Source organism: Cololabis saira, chromosome 19, assembly GCF_033807715.1.
Source record: "Cololabis saira isolate AMF1-May2022 chromosome 19, fColSai1.1, whole genome shotgun sequence".
In the NCBI taxonomy this organism is placed as follows: Eukaryota; Metazoa; Chordata; class Actinopteri; order Beloniformes; family Belonidae; genus Cololabis; species Cololabis saira.
The window spans coordinates 12,784,770-12,802,838 of NC_084605.1; the positions used below are offsets into that span (position 1 = coordinate 12,784,770).

The window sequence follows — 18,069 nt, forward strand, 5'->3', positions numbered from 1 at the left end:
GTAGAGTGGTCAGCTGCTCAGTGGAAAGTCCCAGAAGTTGCAAACCACCTCTTTACTTCTTGCATACTTTGTGCAGTTGCTCCCATACTATAAACTAGTATGTATTAGTAGTATAGTCCTGTAGTCCCCTCAGTCATGATGTTGTCTGTAGATCAGCGGGTTGGTTTCATTATTGTTGATGTGGGACAAAGTACGGTGAAGTTATTCAGTTATCCCAGGAAACAAGTGGGACAGTGGTTGGTTTTTGCCGGTAGTACCGACGGGCAGTACTGGAGTTGAGGAGGGATGATGGGGATGGCATCCCCCCTGAAATAAAAACGGTCCAAATCACCCCCCCTGTAAAACTGCCATCCCCTCTTTCCATCCATTATTTCATTTCATCAATGGATGTGGTTTTACTGCTATTTCAACATTTAGAGTCATCACCAGAAAAATAACTCCAGAAAAATAACTTATTTGACAATTTTCACCTGTTTCAAGTAAATTTTCACTTGAAATAAGTAGGAAAATCTGCCAGTGGGACAAGATTTATCTTCTCATTACAAGCAAAAAAATCTTGTTCCACTGGCAGATTTTTTTTTTCAAGTGAAAATCTACTTGAAACAGGTGAAAATTGTTGTTGAGATTTTTTTTATCACTGCTATTATTTGTAATATGCACAAATTATCTGTCCCCCGATACAATCACCCCCATATGATAAAATCACCATCCCCCCTGATTTCTTTTCACAACTCGAGTACTGCCGACAGGAGACCACAAGAAGTAAAGGATACTTCCACTGTGCACTGTGGAGGTGCCTTTTTTGCCGCTCTAGAGGCCTTTACTAACAGTAAGCACAGCAAAGGTTCACAGGCTGGAACTTGAACTGGGATGCCTGCACGAGGACTGGAGCCTCCGTATACGAGCTGCCTGTTTATCCATCAGCAAAACTGATATTTTAACATGTAAACACTCCTTTTTTTAATGTTGATAAGTAACAGTTTAATCTGTTTTACACAAATATCTTAAGCTATTAAAATCAAACCTTCATTTGTGATTTGATTTTGCTGATTTATTTATTTATATATTTATTGCGTTATTTTGCCTTTCCGTATTATTTTTAAATAATGTGATCATTCAGACACATCTCGGTATAAATTGGGGAGTGTTAAACTGATCAGACGTGTGTACGGCCTGTTTGGGATGAACATCCACCGGCCGCTCTCTGCTGGTCCTGGCAGCTGACCTTTGTGTATGAAGCGTTTCCGTGGTGACGAGGCCGGAGGACGCGGACAGACCGGCGCTCGGTGCTCGTGCTCGGGGGAAGACGTGTAGTCTTAGATTTGGTCCATGCGACGCTCATCTCCGCGGCCCTGACCTTTACAGGGTGGGGTCTCCAGGACGGAGAGGAGGAGAAGCACAGAAGATGCCGTCCACGGATGGCAGTTTGACTCAAGGAGTTGCTTCACCTTTATCACAGCCTCACTGCAATGTTGGACAGATAAAGGTGTACTGCCACTTTAGCTCCACTCGTCTCTTTATTTGTCTCTGAGTGTCTTCTTAAATGATACTTGCTGCAAATTCTTGCTGCTCAGCAACAAACTGGTGCCATCACATCAACCAATATTGCGTTTATGGTTTCTTTGCACTTTTAAGACAATTTATATTATATATATATATATATATATATATATATATATATATATATATATATATATATATATAATATACTGTATATATATATATATATATACTGTATATATATTAAATAGTTCACTGCCTTCACTTTTATAGAAAAACAACAATAACTGTGGTGTATGATACATTTATTTTCATCAGATAAAATGAACATGACATATATATATATATATATAAAACATTTCACATGAATTATATTTATTTTATTTACAATATTTACAAATCCATTAAAAGGATTGTCTCGCTGCAGGATTTTTAATGGACTCAAATGTTCATATCAAACTCCTCAGTGTTTATGCCGCTTTTTCAAATTATTTTAAGGTGGACATTAATGTAACAATCAACATCCGTAGTGCATTTAAAAAAAAAAAAAATGCGTTCACATTTTCATTCAATGCCTTTTGACTAATAAGGTGCAAATGCTTTAATGAAGATACACTGATAGTAAGAGTGACAGTCTTCTTCCAGCTTGTGAAAGTCAAAAGGCATACGAGTAACAATGAAGATGGCTGCATTTGACTCCTGGGAGGTTGTTGGTTTTGTTACAGTCAGCGGAGCAGAGGGTTAGCAGTCAGGAGCCGTCAGGGGGCTCGGAGGACACTGGGCTTCCAGGCGTTGTATGGATGGAGGTCTCTTTGGAGGTTTGGCGGAGGAGGGGATGTCGGTGAAAACGACTGATCGTCCGTCGGGGCAGAGCAGCACGCTGGAGTCTGCCTCACACTTGGTAGTTCTGCTCGGCCACAAGGCCTCAGTCGGCCTCAGGCCGAGACCACCTGGAGAGAGGACCTCGGTATTCACCACGGATGCTTGACTCATCTTGATCAGCATGTCCAACGACTGCTTACGACTCTCCAGCGAAGCCCTCGTCGCCCTCTTCTCGCTCTCGCTCTCGTCCTCGTCCTCCTCCTTTTTATCCTCCAGACCCTCGTCCTCGTCCTCCTCGCTCTCTGCTGCGTTGTCTTTAAGTCTGTCGTCCTCTTTTGTGTTCTGCTCCCCATCTGGGTCCGTTGGGTCTCTCTTAACTGAGAGGTCGAGTGGTCCGTCGCTCTGCTCGGCCGTCCGCTCCAGCGCCTGGTGAATGTGGGACAGCTCGCTCCGGATCTTGTTCAGGTGTTCCCAGAGGTGTCGTTGGGCAGGAAGGTCCTCCTTCTCCAGGTAGGAGATTTTGTGTTCGGCCTCCTGGTACTCCTGCAGTGCTTTGGAGAGATCCCCGAGGAGAGCGGCCACCGACTCTGAAGCTCCCGCTTCCATTGTCCTGACCGCAGTCGAGTCTTGGCTGGCGGTTCTCCCTGCCGTCGGAATAAGGGATTTTTCACTTTTGGGTCTGGTCGGAGGATCGTTGTACCACAATTCACCTGACCGCTCCTGGAGTTGAGCATCCTGTACGCTAAAATTTGGGAAGAAATCAAAGTTTTTAATTTGAAATACTTTTCACAGTAACAATACCTTTACTGAGTGTAGGGCTGGGCGATATATCGAGATTTTAATATATATATCGATATATTTTCAAACGCGATATGGTACGAAACAATATCGTTTATATCGATTTTAAAAAAAAAAAAAAAAAAAAAATATTTGAATTTTTTTTTTTGTTTTTTTTTTTTGATTTTGATATAGCTTATTTGGTGACAAATTGACTTGAATGTTTTATTTGAGATTTGCACAAATGTTTTGTTATTTGCACAACTGTCAACCTCAGTGGAAAAGTCTGCCTGTTACTGTCTACATTGTATTAATTGCACAGTGTATTTTAATTTAATTGTTATGCAGGAAAGGGATATTTGTTTTATTTTATTCAAGAAGCATTTTTATTCTCTATATGCAGGCAGTTTATTTTTATTTCATTTGTTTTATACATTTTGATATTGTGCAGACCTCTGTTAATAAAGGAACCTGTGTGACATTTGACACGAGGCTTTGTATTAAAACTGACTGTTTTTTTAAGGGTTTGCCTCAGAAAAAAAATGAAGCTAACAGAGATGCTATGCTATAATGCTTTGGGGGAAACCCCAATTATGGCACAGAAAAAATATCGAGATATATATCGAGTATCGCCATTCAGCTAGAAAATATCGAGATATGACTTTTGGTCCATATCGCCCAGCCCTAACTGAGTGTAAAATAGGCCTTTTCTTTACCTGTTCTGGGAGAGATGTTTTTCTGTTGATGCGGTCTGAATGTTTTTCAGAAGATTGAACGTAAAGCCCATAGGGGACTTTTTCTCCACAGGTGTTTCAAGACCTGACAGTGCAGCTCCTGTTCTCTTGAGACCCGCATTAGCTTTGCTTTCCTTGGCTGTAGCTGGTATTTTATCCCCCAGCCTGTATCCCTTATCAGGGGAGTCTCTCTGAGGTGACGCCCACCCGGCAGGGGAGACGGGGTTTCCTGGGCGCAAAGCAGGCACTTTCCACAGGTTGACTTTAGGCTGGAAGCTGGACAAAGGACTTGCCTCCAGACTGTTTGTGTTGGTCTTGAGAGATTTGCTGGCGTCGCTCTGGGTGGAGGCCGCTCCGAACGTGTGCTCACACAGGAAGGGGTAGTAGAGACGAGGGGGGATGAGAGCTCTGTCTGCATGTGTGTTGGAGGCGGTGTGCATCAGCTGAGCCGCCGACGCCAGGAAAGGAAGCTGGGCGAGTTGGGCGTGGGTCTGAGTGCTGACCCCGGTGGCTGCGGAGGGAATAGCAGAGTTCATGTAGGAAAACAGGCTGGGGCTGATGGGATAACCCACGCCGAGCACTGACAGGTTGAGTCCGGTGGGATCCTGGTAGTCCACCAGGTTTGGAGGAGGAGGGTAACAGGGTATTGAGCCACTCACTCGAGGCTGAGAACCTTCTGCTTTGGACTTGGTGTGGCTGGACGCTAGCAGCCGCCACTGCTCAGACAGGAGTCCAGGAGCCGTCAGACACGTCTTTGACAGCTTATAGTGTCTCAGCTGGGCCTCGACCTCTACAGAGCGCGCTCGTAACAGCTGATCTTCCAGAGAAAGCATATCAGCCATCAAGAGCTCTGACTCTGGCTGTTTGTTCCTCTTGGCGGTTCCCTCCGTAGCATCTCCTTTGCGGCTGTTGGAAATGTCTTTGGCCCCTCCGTTGATCTCCACTCGCTCACATTGTGGTCCCTCTTCTTCTCCATGGATTTCTCTCCCCTCACCTTCATCTACTCCAGACTTCTGTTGTGCTTGCTTCCCCTCCGAGTTCACCTCCTGCTCTATCTCTATCTCTATCTCATCTTTCCCGGCAGGATTCAGGCCGTGCACCTGCTGGAAGGGTCGCAGCTGGTCCGGGTGCAGGACGTTGCCTTTTTTATACGGCCAATCGGACTCTATGAGCAGAGACAAGGAGTTCTTGCAGAGGCTGTACTTCATATGGTTGTACAGGTGGGACTTCTCCATGCAGGTGAACGGGCACTGGAAGCATTTGTAATTGTAGGGTTTGCCCCATGGTCGGGGAATATAGTGAGGCTTCTTAGGTTTACGCTCCTTGTGTTTGCTGGCAGATGTCACTTTGCAAATATCATCTTTCGACATGATTTGACGCTTCACTTTCAAGGAGTACTAGGGGGAAAAAAACTTTGCTTTCTCAAGGTAATAGTCTAAATTCTTTTGTTTTTAGTGCCAAGGTGCATTTTCTTTTATGGTTGTGTTTTTCCTCAATTTTTCAAGCAGAAAATGATCATTTGCATCCTTTTGATAAACAGCGCCTGCAAATTAAAGAAAGAAACAAGAATTAATTTATTAATGAGCCTTAGGTTCAGCAGAATGAAGGTTTGGGCATCATCAATAAACCTGTCTCTTTATAAGTGCAATAACCAGTAAATACCTCAAATACCTCAAGTATTTTTGAAAATATTTGTAAATTTTTTGTAAATATTATCAGTTTTTTTGGTGTTTACTATTTTTTTCTCTCTTGTACATACTCTTTTTCTACTTTTTATATTGCTCTTTTTATTATTTAACTATTTATTGGTTATTTCTATTTTAAATTTTTTGTATAAAGCATGTGTGTGTTTTGGCTGCTGCACGACTGAATTTCTCCTCTGGGAGATCAATAAAGTCTTCTATTCTATTCTATTCTATTCTATCTTGTTGTTCGCCTGGATTCATCATATATTTTCCTCATTTAGTATTAATAGTTTGCATTTCAGTATGACATCTTAAGAGAGATAAAGTTGGGTGTGCACTGAAGTGTACGATGTATCATTATGCACATATGTGTTTTATGGGAGCACATTTGCTGCCTTGCTAAGCAGAGGGTTGCCACTAACCTAACTGCAGGGAGGCCTAAGCTGCATCATTCTCACTGTACCTGCCACTGCTCATTAGTTCCAGTGCAGCACCAGGCGATAGCAGGGTCCATGGCTAGGGGGGGAAAAGGCCATCATAGGGGACCCTGCACCTGTGCATGGGGGTCTTGCAACCCTGGGCTTCAGTACGGACCCTTCCAGGGCAGCTACGGGCACAGAGCAGCCTAGCTGAGGATGGCGTAAGGATGCTAGGGTGAGAAGTTGGGGGTTTGAGGCCTGATTCCTAATGAGAGCCTGGCATCATGCCTAAAGGGGGTCATTAGTGCCAGGATGGAGATCTGGGTCAGGACATGGTGCTCAAGTTCAACCATTCTCCTGCACCGTCTCATGTAACTACCTTTCAATTTACAGTTGGCTCATGTTTGATAAGCAGTAATAGTAGCGACAATGATGGGCAGTTATTTTGTTCATAAAAGACAAAGATCATTCGAAACTTGTGACTGGTGTTTTACAATTTTTATTTTTGTTTAGATTTAGAGGTGTCAAAGTCTGGAATAGTTGGTACCATATTGCAAACAATTGTAGGTCCCTATCCATTTTCAAAAGTCGCTCAAGAGAGCATTTAATTCAACAATGTAGTCAAGAAAGCTCTTAATGTTCTTTTGCACTTCATATTCCGTGTTGCCATTTGTTCAGCTTAATACTCATATTTTCATGATCATGTATACAGTAATTTTTTTATCTTTTTTTTATTATTTTTTTTATTATTTTATTTTCATTCATGTTCTACATGCAATTTTTATGATTTACTTTTATTTTTATGATTTTGTATCCTCATAAGTATTTTGTTAAATGTTATTAGGTGGGGGCTCCTCATAAGCCTACTGGCTTGCTCGCTCCTCCCTGCACAGTTTCTTTTAACTGAACTTACTTGTGTAATGTTATTTTTTTATGTTATGTGCTAAATAAAAACTAAACTAAAACAAAATAAAATATGCACTCATAACTTAATGTTTCTAACAAAATAAAAACCTTTAAAATTAAATGTATTACACTGAGTCTCTTTTTTATTTTGAAATAGAAAAGTATATAACAGTTATTTAACTAACTAAATGTTGGGATAACAACTTGCTTTTTAAATTTTGTGCGGCTAAAAAAAATATCCACTTTGTTCTCCTTCATTTTGCATTTTGTTTCTTCTCTTCTTTGGAAATTGCCTGATATTTGTTTGATTCACATCCCTGCATCTCTTTCACTTCTTAAAATGAATTGAATTCATTATTTTTCTTAACTCTGTTAAATTACAGAAACTGAGATGTTTTTATACTGTGAGCCAGGCCGCTGGCTGGCGCCTGCAGTGATGTTCGGAGTCTTTCCCCATCTACTATAAAACACTTTGAGGCTTTTATTTTGCCTTTTTCCTGAGGTCTTTCAAAGATGAAAGTCTTGCGTGAAGTTTGAGACTCATATTGAGGTTGAAAAGAAAAAAAAACCTCACAAACTCATCTTTTTAAAAAAATGTTTGTTTCATCTTACACAGACTCCATATGACAGTTTTTGAAATAATTTGGAGCTAAAGACCACTGAAGCGAATACAGGTGATGGATGGGCAGTTACTTTGAGAGACAGTCTAATTAATAACCCACAGCATGAAGGATGATGACGAAAGACACAGAGTGTCAAACAGGATGGCAGGCTGCTGCTGCCCGCTCCCCCAACTGGACCCTCAGAACTGGCCCGTCAGCAGCAGATCATTCGATCGGCTCACTTGTGCGCCTCAGGGCTCTGACCTGAGCTTTGAGCTCATAATGGAGTCTAACAGCTGCTGCTACGAGCCAATCAATAAAAATCATTTTTCCAGTACATTTTTTCCCCCTCTCCCAGCCACTGTTATAGGCTCCCATCTCCACTGACCCCCCCCCCCACCTCCATATCCAAACCCTGCGGTCTTGTTTTAAGCTTTTAGTGATGATGCTCAAACAAGCTCCACCGCTTGAACATCTATTGTTGCAATTAAGGAGGTTCACCACACTAAAAGCTTTGACAAGTTACAGTACATGCTACGGCGACAGCATACATGCTACGCACGAAATATAGGATTTGTGTGTGTGGGGGGGTTCTGTATACAAGAAATAAATCTATACAACAATGTGAAATTAATTTTAAACTCTAGGGTTACTAGATTGTAAAGAGATTTTTTAAAGAGAAATACTTTACCTAAGATGATGATGAGGGTTGTTTGTCTCTCTTTGAGAAGTTACAACTTCTGGAAGAAAAGAAAAATGAATGTTTTTGTTATTTCCATGTCATGTTTTTAAATATATAAAAAAGAATAAAATTGTCCAGGAAAATTAGCAATGCAGTTCAACAGTATATACACAGATTAGGAAAACAAGTTGTTTAATTAATGATAAATAATTTAAAGGCATTGAAATTTGTGAGGGAATCAGCAGGTCTTAATGATGCTGCTGATGCACTAATAAATGTCAATGTCATTTATCCAGACTAAACTACTTCTTATATTGAAAGTGTAACATCAGAACCTCTTTTCATAATAAAAACATCATATATCCGGAACATGAATTAAGGTAAGTACAATGATATTTATTTAATATAAAAACATATTCAATCTAAAAACTGAAAATTGAAAACAGACTTCAGTTTTTTCTTCTCTTTTTTTTAGAGAAATGAAAAACATGAAACAGAAAAGGAAACGGCACAAATGTTTTGCAGGAAAAAGCATGTAACTCTAAGGCCAACACTCTTCTTAATATCCCTTTAAAATATCACACAAAATTCCCAAAGTAATCTACTTGCACATCACCAGCTGCTTCAAGGTACTTACAGGGAATGTGTTCATCCGTACCCAGAGAGGTCCCGGTGTGGCTGTCTGTCAGTCCTCTGCAGCAGCAGCAGCAGCAGGGCAGCACGTCCCGCTCAAATGGAGGCGCAGAAGCGAGTGTGGAGATATATATTGACTGGGAGCGCTGCCCTCAGGCGCTACAATACAGCAGCTCTCCCTCCCCTCCATCCAGCCCCCCCTCACGGAGTGTCAAATTTGAACACTACCTTCTACCTATCAGGATGCCATAAAATACTTTATACGTTATTGGCAAAGGTTATTTTTGTGATGGTTTTATGTCACAATTACATTGATAAGACAATACATTTGTCAGGGGAAACTCCTTCATAATGAAGAAAGTCTCAATTTCATTCTTAATTCGATTAATCTTTTATTTTAATTTATTCAATTTTATTTTAAAGGCTTCAGGCACAGTTTATTTCTTAAATAGTTTCAATTAAATCGCCAACTTCATGTATTCCACTTTTACCTGTTCAAAGAGAAGGAGAAAAGCTAATGACAGAATTACAAAGAAAACGGAACTGCAGCATTTTAATAGCAAGTACTGCAAAAGAATAAATTAAATACAACTTTTTGTTTTTTTTGTTTTTGTAAAGTTCTCTAAGAAATGACAATTTTCTCTCTGAATACTTATTTATCAGAATCAGAATCAGAATCAGAAAAGGGTTTATTGCCAAGTTTGTTCACACACACAAGGAATTTGTTGTGGTGATTGGTGCAATACAATAAAAATAAAAATATAAAAACAAACAAATATATAAGAGATAAAATAAGAGATAGAATAAAATGTATAAACAGAAATGTACAATATGAGTCTTTAAAGTGCCGGATATGAGTCTTTACAAAAAGTGACGTAGGATGACTTAGGACAGATAAAATAAAATGTATAAACAGAAATGTACAATATGGGGTTTTTAAAGTGATCGTGATAGTTATCAACTAATTACCAATATCAAGAATCAATTTTGAGTTTAAAATGATGTCAAACCTGCATTTTTTTTTTATCTGCTGCTACAGAATATACAGCCAAATGAAACCAAATATTGTCTTACAGCTTCACATTCACCGTCCATTTCTACAAACATCTTTATGACTGAGTGATACAGGAAGTAAGCATGTTCTCATTATTTTTGGGGGCTTCTACCTTTGCTCCTCTCTAATCGTCCCCTTTGTTCTACTCCTCCATAAATCTAACCTGTCAATCTCCATCTTCAGTGCTCCATCCTGGTTCTCGCGCCAACACCAGGGTCTCCATTTCTCTCTTGTGGCTGACTGGCTAAGAGGGAACGCAAGACCCTTTGAGAAATGTCAGCGTCCGTGTTGCCGGGAAAGTCAGGGCCCCTTCACGAGCCATTGGGCCCACTGCCACGCAGAGGCGGCCAAATGGAGACTGACAGGCCCCTCCATAGAGCTTAACCATCTGCACCAAATGTGTCAGCGGGGAAGAGGATGTCTGGTAAATCAGGAGGAACGACAAGAGTGCAATGTGACATGAGGAGAACTTTAGACAAGGAAGTGAAGCTGGAGAAACCGAGAAAGATCCTAAAGCAAACGCACATGGGAGGGGATGCCAGGGTTTTTTTTTCTGCAGAAGAGAAATCTTTCTCCACTGCAGACACACTCGGGAGATAGAGTCAATTTCTCCTGTTGACTCTAAATGTGTTAAAAGATAAGTGACTGCCTCAGTGCTGCCGTTTCCTTTAGGTTTTCTTTTGTTATCAGATTGTCAGATCTGCTATGACAGTCGGGGAGAGGTCTTAAATATCAGTTCTACATGTTCACGTCTTCACGTCTCACATTGTTGCTCGGATTGAGCTCAATTTCAGGCTATAATTTTGCTCTAACTCTTAAATCTCTCTTTAACTCTTTAATCTAAATCTCAATATTTTTATAGCTACTATACCAGGGGTCGGCAACCCAAAATGTTGAAAGAGCCATATTGGACCAAAAACACAAAAAACGAATATGTCTGGAGCCGTAAAAAATGAAAGCCTTAGAATGAAGACAAAGGTGAAAGGAGAAATGTCGAAAAAAAGTCAAAATGTGTCCAAATTTAGAGTCCAAATTTAGAGAATAAAGTCAAAATGTTGAGATTAATGTTGAAGTACAATCTCGAGAAAAAAGTTCAAATGTTGAGAAAAAAGTGGAAATGTTGAGAAAAAAGTGGAAATGTTGAGAAAAAAGTCGAAATGTCGAGATTAAAAAGGAAAGGAAAAAGGAAGAAAAAAAAGTGGAAAAAAGGAAAGAAAGAAGAAAAAAAAACAAGAAAAGAAAGGAAAAAAAGAGAAAAAAGAGAAAAAAAGAGAAAATAAAGACAAAGAAAGAGAAAAAAAGGAAGAAAAAAAGAAGAAAAAAGGGAAAAAAAGGAAAAAAAGAAGAAAAAAGCAAAAAAAAACAAGAAAAGAAAGAAAAAAAGGAAAAAAAAGAGAAAAAAAAAGAGAAAAGAAAGAGAAAGAAAGAGAAAAAAAGGAAGAAAAAAAGAAGAAAAAGGGGAAAAAAAGGAAAAAAAGGTGAAAAATTATTGAAAAAGCTCCAGGAGCCACTAGGGCGGCGCTAAAGAGCCGCATGCGGCTCTAGAGCCGCGGGTTGCCGACCCCTGTACTATACACTGAAAAGATTCAAAATTAAGATTTTTGAAGCACGTAGAACAAACAAAAAACAAAATGCTGATAAATGAGCTATGAAGTTTCGTATTTATTGTGGAAAACTGTAATCTTAAATCAGGCATTAAATTCAGTAAAATATTTTTGAGAGTCCAATAGTAAGTTTGTATCTCTACTTTTTTAAATATACCCTGTTCCTCTTCGTACTTCCTCTTCGGCCTTTTAAATTTGGTACACTAAATGAGGTCCTAAACTCATCGCACACAAAGGAACGATATGAGAATTTTGTAATGAAAGACAGCAATGTGACATGGGTCTGCAAAACTATAACCGTTTAAGAGAATATAACTACAAAAATCACATCCATCTAATCATCTGTCTAGTGTTGTTTTTCTGAATACATTAGAGATTGTTTTAAAAGCCCTCATTATGGTTGCTGAGACATGTCTCGGTCATTTCATTCAGTTAGGAGCCATATGAAAAAAGGAAGAAAAAAACACTTTTATTCAGTATAACATGTCACAGGCTGACAGAAAAAGTCAATCTGAATGTGATGTGACACGTTTGTGAGGTGTTTAATTGTCAAATAACTTAACAAAGACAAAAAAACAAGACACCTAAGAAAGGTTAGCTAGCTAAGGTTAACTCTAGCAATAAAATGGCAAGTTCAATCTCCACTGGGAATCTCATTTCCTCTTGTATAAGTAAAAGCCAGTACAATACTTACCCATATCAGGTTTCCTCTTCCTCACTACTTCTCACGTGTTCCTCTTTGGTTTCTTTGGCATCTCTGCCATCTTGAATGTACAGAAGTTGGTTAGCTTCTTCTAGCCAGGATGAGATGTTATTGATGGGACTGAAGAATATCTGTTCTCCCAAGACTGATCCAGGCTGGACTACAAGTAATTCCAGGCCAAGCCCATGTCTTTTTTTCTTTCACGCAAACATAAGTTAATGAAACGTCTTTTGAAACGTTAGATTAAAAATGAGAAAGCTACGCTGCTTTAAGAGCTGGCTGGAGGAGGGCAGACAAAATTCATTTGGCGTCCTATGTAGATTATTGTAATTGCTATTGTAAAAGAACATAATGTTTTAAAATGCACATCAGGAAACCAATCCGTTGGTACTTTTGGTAACCACTTTGATGACTCATTTGCAAGGATTATTTAAATGAAACCAGTCAAGCACATTATCTTAACATTTCAAATTCATGCATGTATGACACTTTTCTTAACCAAGCTTTTTGTGCTACTTAATTTTCTTTAGCTTTTTGTTCCTTACTTCTCTTTTTCACACTGAACTACTGTATTAGCTACCCATTGCTCCCAAATTAACCTGTAAATTAAGACACTGTCCTCCAAAAGTTTAAGGGCCCCCTTAAATTTAGACTGTAAATGGCTCTGTTTACCTTCAGAGAGACAAGTAGAAATATGAAGACAATGTGAACGCAAAGCTCTCCTGGCGAGTGGAGCGTCCTTATGGAGCAGCATCTGGGGAGGCTGACAGGAGCACTCTATTACCACTCAGAGAAAGGAACCTGAGGGCTGCAGCAACACCGCTACCAGCCAGATCCAGCTGTGCAGATGCCTCCAAACACACACACAACTACACCCATGCAAATGAAGAGAAATATTCAGCACGAACTAGAATCCACCGTTGGACAAGGTGTACTGTTTTGTGCTAAATGAAATGTGCAGAACTACCGATGGAAAGCGTGGAAAGATGAATGACTAAAAGCGACCACAAACTCAGGATGAGTCTTCAGCTTTTTCCACTGCCTGAGTTTTAAGCCTGAGGTGGAATAGCTAACAGCTCCTCTCTTAGCCTGCGCTGCTGGGCACATTAACTAAACTCATATCGCTCTCAGCCACTATCAATTATTCACCACCCCCTCCTCTCTTTCCCCAGGTTTTCAAAGAAGAAAAACTCTAACGGCTAACACGCTAAACCAATGCAGTCACAAAACAACCTCATGCCTTTGGTGGCTTCCTTTGGTTTTTATTTAGCTACCAGCATGTTTTAACTTCAAATCATCATAATACTTTTCTTTAACATGCTAATAACGTTCTTACATCATTGTTGCAATATTATACTTTTTAGACTGAGTTACTGAGTTTGAGCTAGTTTTCTCAGTGTGTTGCCAAGCTGATATATACGTGCACAAAAAAACACACTGCGCTGGAAGTCAAGATGCTTGGTTTGGTCAAAGCCATAAGATGGTAAATGTGCAGTAAACCACCTCAATAATAAACATTGGGGGAACCATTTTTATCATTTATTTGGGGCTAAACTATTCATTCAAATACAGTCAAATATAGTCTGAAATGTATGAAAACAGTTTATTTACAAAACAAATATATTGAATATGTCCAGCAGCTGGTTTGTCAAGAGATTTTGTGAAAACTGAACTGATTCTGCACCTTTGTTTCAAATCTCTTCTCAGTTTTCCAAAATATCATTAAAAAATATTGATGGCTCATCTCTACACCACAGTCTACTCAGTTCTGTCTCTGTTTGCCTGTTAGGGAGCGTGATTTGATGTGAGAGCAAACAATGACTGTGTTTTGTGTCATTGAAGTTTGTATTTTATATCCACTTTTTAAAGTGATTCTGTTTTTCTCAATTTGATTGTGCTCACTTAAACAAGCAGAGGACATAAGTAACAGGAAGTAGTTATACAGAACTACAAAGCGATGCTGTGGGAGTGAATGCAGTGAAATTTGGGTCACCAAAAATAATGAACTTTGACCATTTGTCACTCTGTGAAGGAGGAGCGCTTCCTAGCTTCAGAAATGTGCTGGACTGATGAGATACATCCCGCGGCAGAGGACCGGTCAGGAACCCTGCAGGTGTTTTCGCTATACCAAACTTTATTGAGCATCACAAGTGTAATTACAGCTGCCTTACACAATTGTACGTACGTTTGTTTGTAGAAGACTTATTTAATACACACTCAATACATTAAGAAGATGTTATAAAACACACATTATTGCTTCAGTCTGACTGAAATGATTAAATAATAATTAAAAATAAGTTCTGGAAAATTGGGAAACATCATGCAGGGAGGGACATAAAACAACAAATAGCCCCATGTGGAGGGAATTTGAGTGGAAAATTAAGATGAGATTCTTTAAGACCCCTCTTATCACGTCAAAATTTGCTCGCACTTCAGATCAGTGTTGGAGGGGCTGTGGGCTAGTAGGAGATCATCATACCCACATTCTATTTGATTGCCCAAAACTATTAGGATTCTGGCAAAACGTAAAAGATGAAATTAAGGAATGTCTAAATATAGAACTACCTTTAGAGCCATCCTATTTTGTACTAGAAATATTACCAGAAGATCTAGATGATAATCAAAGATTGTTATTGAGAGTCCTTCTTGTTTCTGCTAAGAAGATGATCACGGTCTCCTGGCTGAAACCCCAGCCTCCCACAGTAACCCAATGGAGGTTTTTTACATGGAAAACATAACAGCAAGGCTACATTTAAAAATGGATGTCTTCTCGATTAAATGGTCGCCAATTATTTCATATTTCCTCAATTAATGTGATCTGCTATATGAGAGAAGTGACTTTCTTTTGTTGTGGTATTCTTGATTTTTTTATTTCTTTATTTGTGGTTTTCTCTCTTAATTGTACACTGTAGTACATGTGTACCCATACCCCTCTGCCTATGGGCTACTCATCCTCATAGGGATTATGTGACACATGGACAATTAACAGATGCAGAAACCCACGGACTACTTCATGCTGGCACCCTTGATGTATCTTTGGCTATATGACTGCACTATATGTCTGAACTTGTTAAAATAAATAAAAAGAAGTTAAAAAAAAAATAAGTTCTGACTGAGTTTAAGATACAGTAATTCATCCACTGTTTGATGAGACAGGCTGTGAGAGATGCAAGGCTGGAATCGATGTTTTAATGACAGGAACCACTGAGACTCACCTGCATCAAAATACACCGAAACATCCAGTTTTGATTAAAGATGAGCTGTAAAAATGCAGAACATATACAGAAGACTAAAAGAGAGCGGGAAATTTTGAACGGGGCCATGACGGCTCAGCTTGGCCGTTGAGATGGTAGATTGTTTTTAGAGTGATGTAAAGATTCAGTCAGAGAGGTATGAGTGCAAGAAACGTGTAGATGCGCTGTTTAAGCCAACCCAGCTCTATAAATGATGAATGAGGATGATTAGATTGCTTCTTGAAAGATAAAACCCCCCAAAAAACAGTAATGGACTTCAATATCATTTGTTCATAAAAAGAGTGGAGATGAGACAACAGGACTGACAGGGAAGGATATCTCAAAAAGCTACGTAGTGGGAAAGTTGTCTGAGATAAAGGAGAACGAGACAGGAACAATCAATCAATCAATCAACCAATGACTTTATTTGTCCCCAAGGGGGCGATTAGTTTCGCGACAAGAGAAGCACACAATGGGTAAATATACATAAAATATACATAATAAATTACAATAATAGTATAGACCTAAGCTTCCCCCACTACCTTTTCCTTCCGGCATTTAAAAGAACAATAGCGGAGGGAACAAAGGAGTGTTTGACAAGTAGTAAAACTGAGGCATGCCAATATTTAGGTATATCTTTTTATTTTATTTTTTTATTCTACTGAGCATTTTTTTTTCCCTTTCAGTACAGTCCAGCAGGCTTAAAGTGAATTGAGTTGTTTCACTACAAACCCAATCAGCCTTTGAGCATGCTGGTGGCCCAGTGACAGTTGTTGGTGTTTATACTGCATGGATGTTGTCAGCGGAGAGCCCTTGGTTTGATTTGATGGATCTTTAAAGTCTAGTTGAACTTATTATGATCCTACATATTTAATTAAGTCTTCAATGGGCCTTGACATATTCAGTATTGGCCGGTGTGCAAACTGTGTTATGATGCATCTGAAATTACTTTTTTTTTATTTTTATTTATTTATTTATTTCGTGCATGGTGGTCAATCTACACACCCATGACCGAAAAGGAGCAGGATGAAGACAAGTCTTATTTTACCTGCCCCTTATTCAATACCAAAACAAAAAGAACAGTCAATGTAACCAATATTTACAAAAATATACACTTAAATAGAACCAACCACATATATTAATAATACTGCTTAAGTCCCAGTCTATTCATGATCATATAACTTAAATATTTTATCTTTATACATTTTTTTTAACCTAAATAAATTAGTGCATTCCTTTAAATCGTTCTGTAGAGAGTTCCACAGTTTTACTCCCACAACCGATATACACATCTGCTTAAGAGTGGTCCTTGCATGCTGATGTTTGAAATTATATTTCCTTCTATGTTCTATATCTTCTGGATTTGAAAAAAACAAACAACTGCTGTAGAATACTTGGTAATACTTTTCCTTTTGCCCTATGCATATATATATACCCTTCATGTAATAGTCTTGAGATTTGAGATTTGAAATATTGTTCTCTTGGTTTGACTTTCATTTCACAAAATCCGAGATCTGCTTCCTGGAGGATACTTCAACTTAACTCTGTTTAAGGAACATGAAATATTAGTTTAATTCACACACATAAGATGTTCCAAGTGTGGGAATGTGCCTTTTAAACAGTTGCATTGATATATTTGACCCTCTCATAACCACATTTGAGATCTGGGAGGGTTGACAAGATGACAGATAAGTGTCCTTTTCAGTGAGCTGCCCCCACAGCATGTCGTGGAAGAGTGCTGGGAGCACACAATGAGACATTTTCAGCTTCACACTTAATTGAACACACACAATTATTCAGATGAGACACAGACGAAAACTGGCCGTTTTCCAAGATAAAAACACAGCCTTCAATGTGAGCCCGGTTAATATCTGAAAAAGTCAAGGTTCACTCATGAGTCTTTGGATTTTTCTCTGCGGATATCTAAGCCCTTTTCTGAGCCTTAACAGTGGTTAGGTCAGGTGACTGAGGCTTGTAACTGTTAATCTCTGAGGCGTTCACTTGGAAGGAGCAGCAGCTGAGGCCCGATATCTGGTATTTATTATATCCGAGTACGGTGAAGGATAGAGTTCACACCGATGCCCTTCCTATGGGACCGTTGACAAGAAAGCAGCTGGTGCCACTGCAGCCCGCTTGTCCCGTCCCGCTTGTCTTGTCATCGTCTCCGTCGTCCCCATTTCACCAGCTGCCCCCCGAATGTGCCTGCAGGAGGCTGGGTCTCTCTCGCCAAGGCACCTGTGGGTGTCACCTGATGGGGGAAAAGCAAGTGGAAATGAAAGCAAGCAGCCGATCCTGTCAGAGCACATCAGGGCTGCTGTCCATCACGCCGCTAACCTTAAGGGTGCGCGGGTGTACATGCGCACGCGTAAGCCCAGAGTGTTTGAGTGTGTGCAAGTATGTGCATATTAAGTCACTGACCCACAGGGAGTGTATGTGAGTGTGTGCATATGCTTGTTCATCAATGCAGGGTGTGTGAGACCATGTGTGTATATTAGCGCCTTGATCCTAGCAAGTGAGTGTGTCCGTAAACACACAGACCTTGAGGGTGTGTGTATGCGAGTCTGTGTCGGTGCAGTGATCTGTATGAGATAGCTGCAGTAGCTGGTAGGTCATTGACAACCCTCCACTCCCAAACCCAGGGCTCCTGATCTTATTCACTGAATTTGTCTTCACTTCACTTTGAGTGTTGACATATCCCAAATATGTGGAGTATCT

The 18,069-nt window shown here is 39.7% G+C and overlaps 1 protein-coding gene across 1 annotated transcript; it reads right to left on the minus strand.

Moving 5' to 3' along the window:
- Window positions 1–1,842: 1,842 nt before the first annotated feature.
- On the minus strand, window positions 1,843–8,853 carry prr35 (proline rich 35). The gene is made up of 4 exons (XM_061708044.1): window positions 8,765–8,853; window positions 8,137–8,185; window positions 3,816–5,376; window positions 1,843–3,064 (listed from the first exon to the last, which is right to left on the minus strand). Exons 3-4 carry the CDS (start codon window positions 5,201–5,203, stop codon window positions 2,242–2,244), a joined length of 2,211 nt encoding a protein of 736 aa, XP_061564028.1. The 5' UTR covers window positions 5,204–5,376; window positions 8,137–8,185; window positions 8,765–8,853; the 3' UTR covers window positions 1,843–2,241.
- Window positions 8,854–18,069: the final 9,216 nt, after the last annotated feature.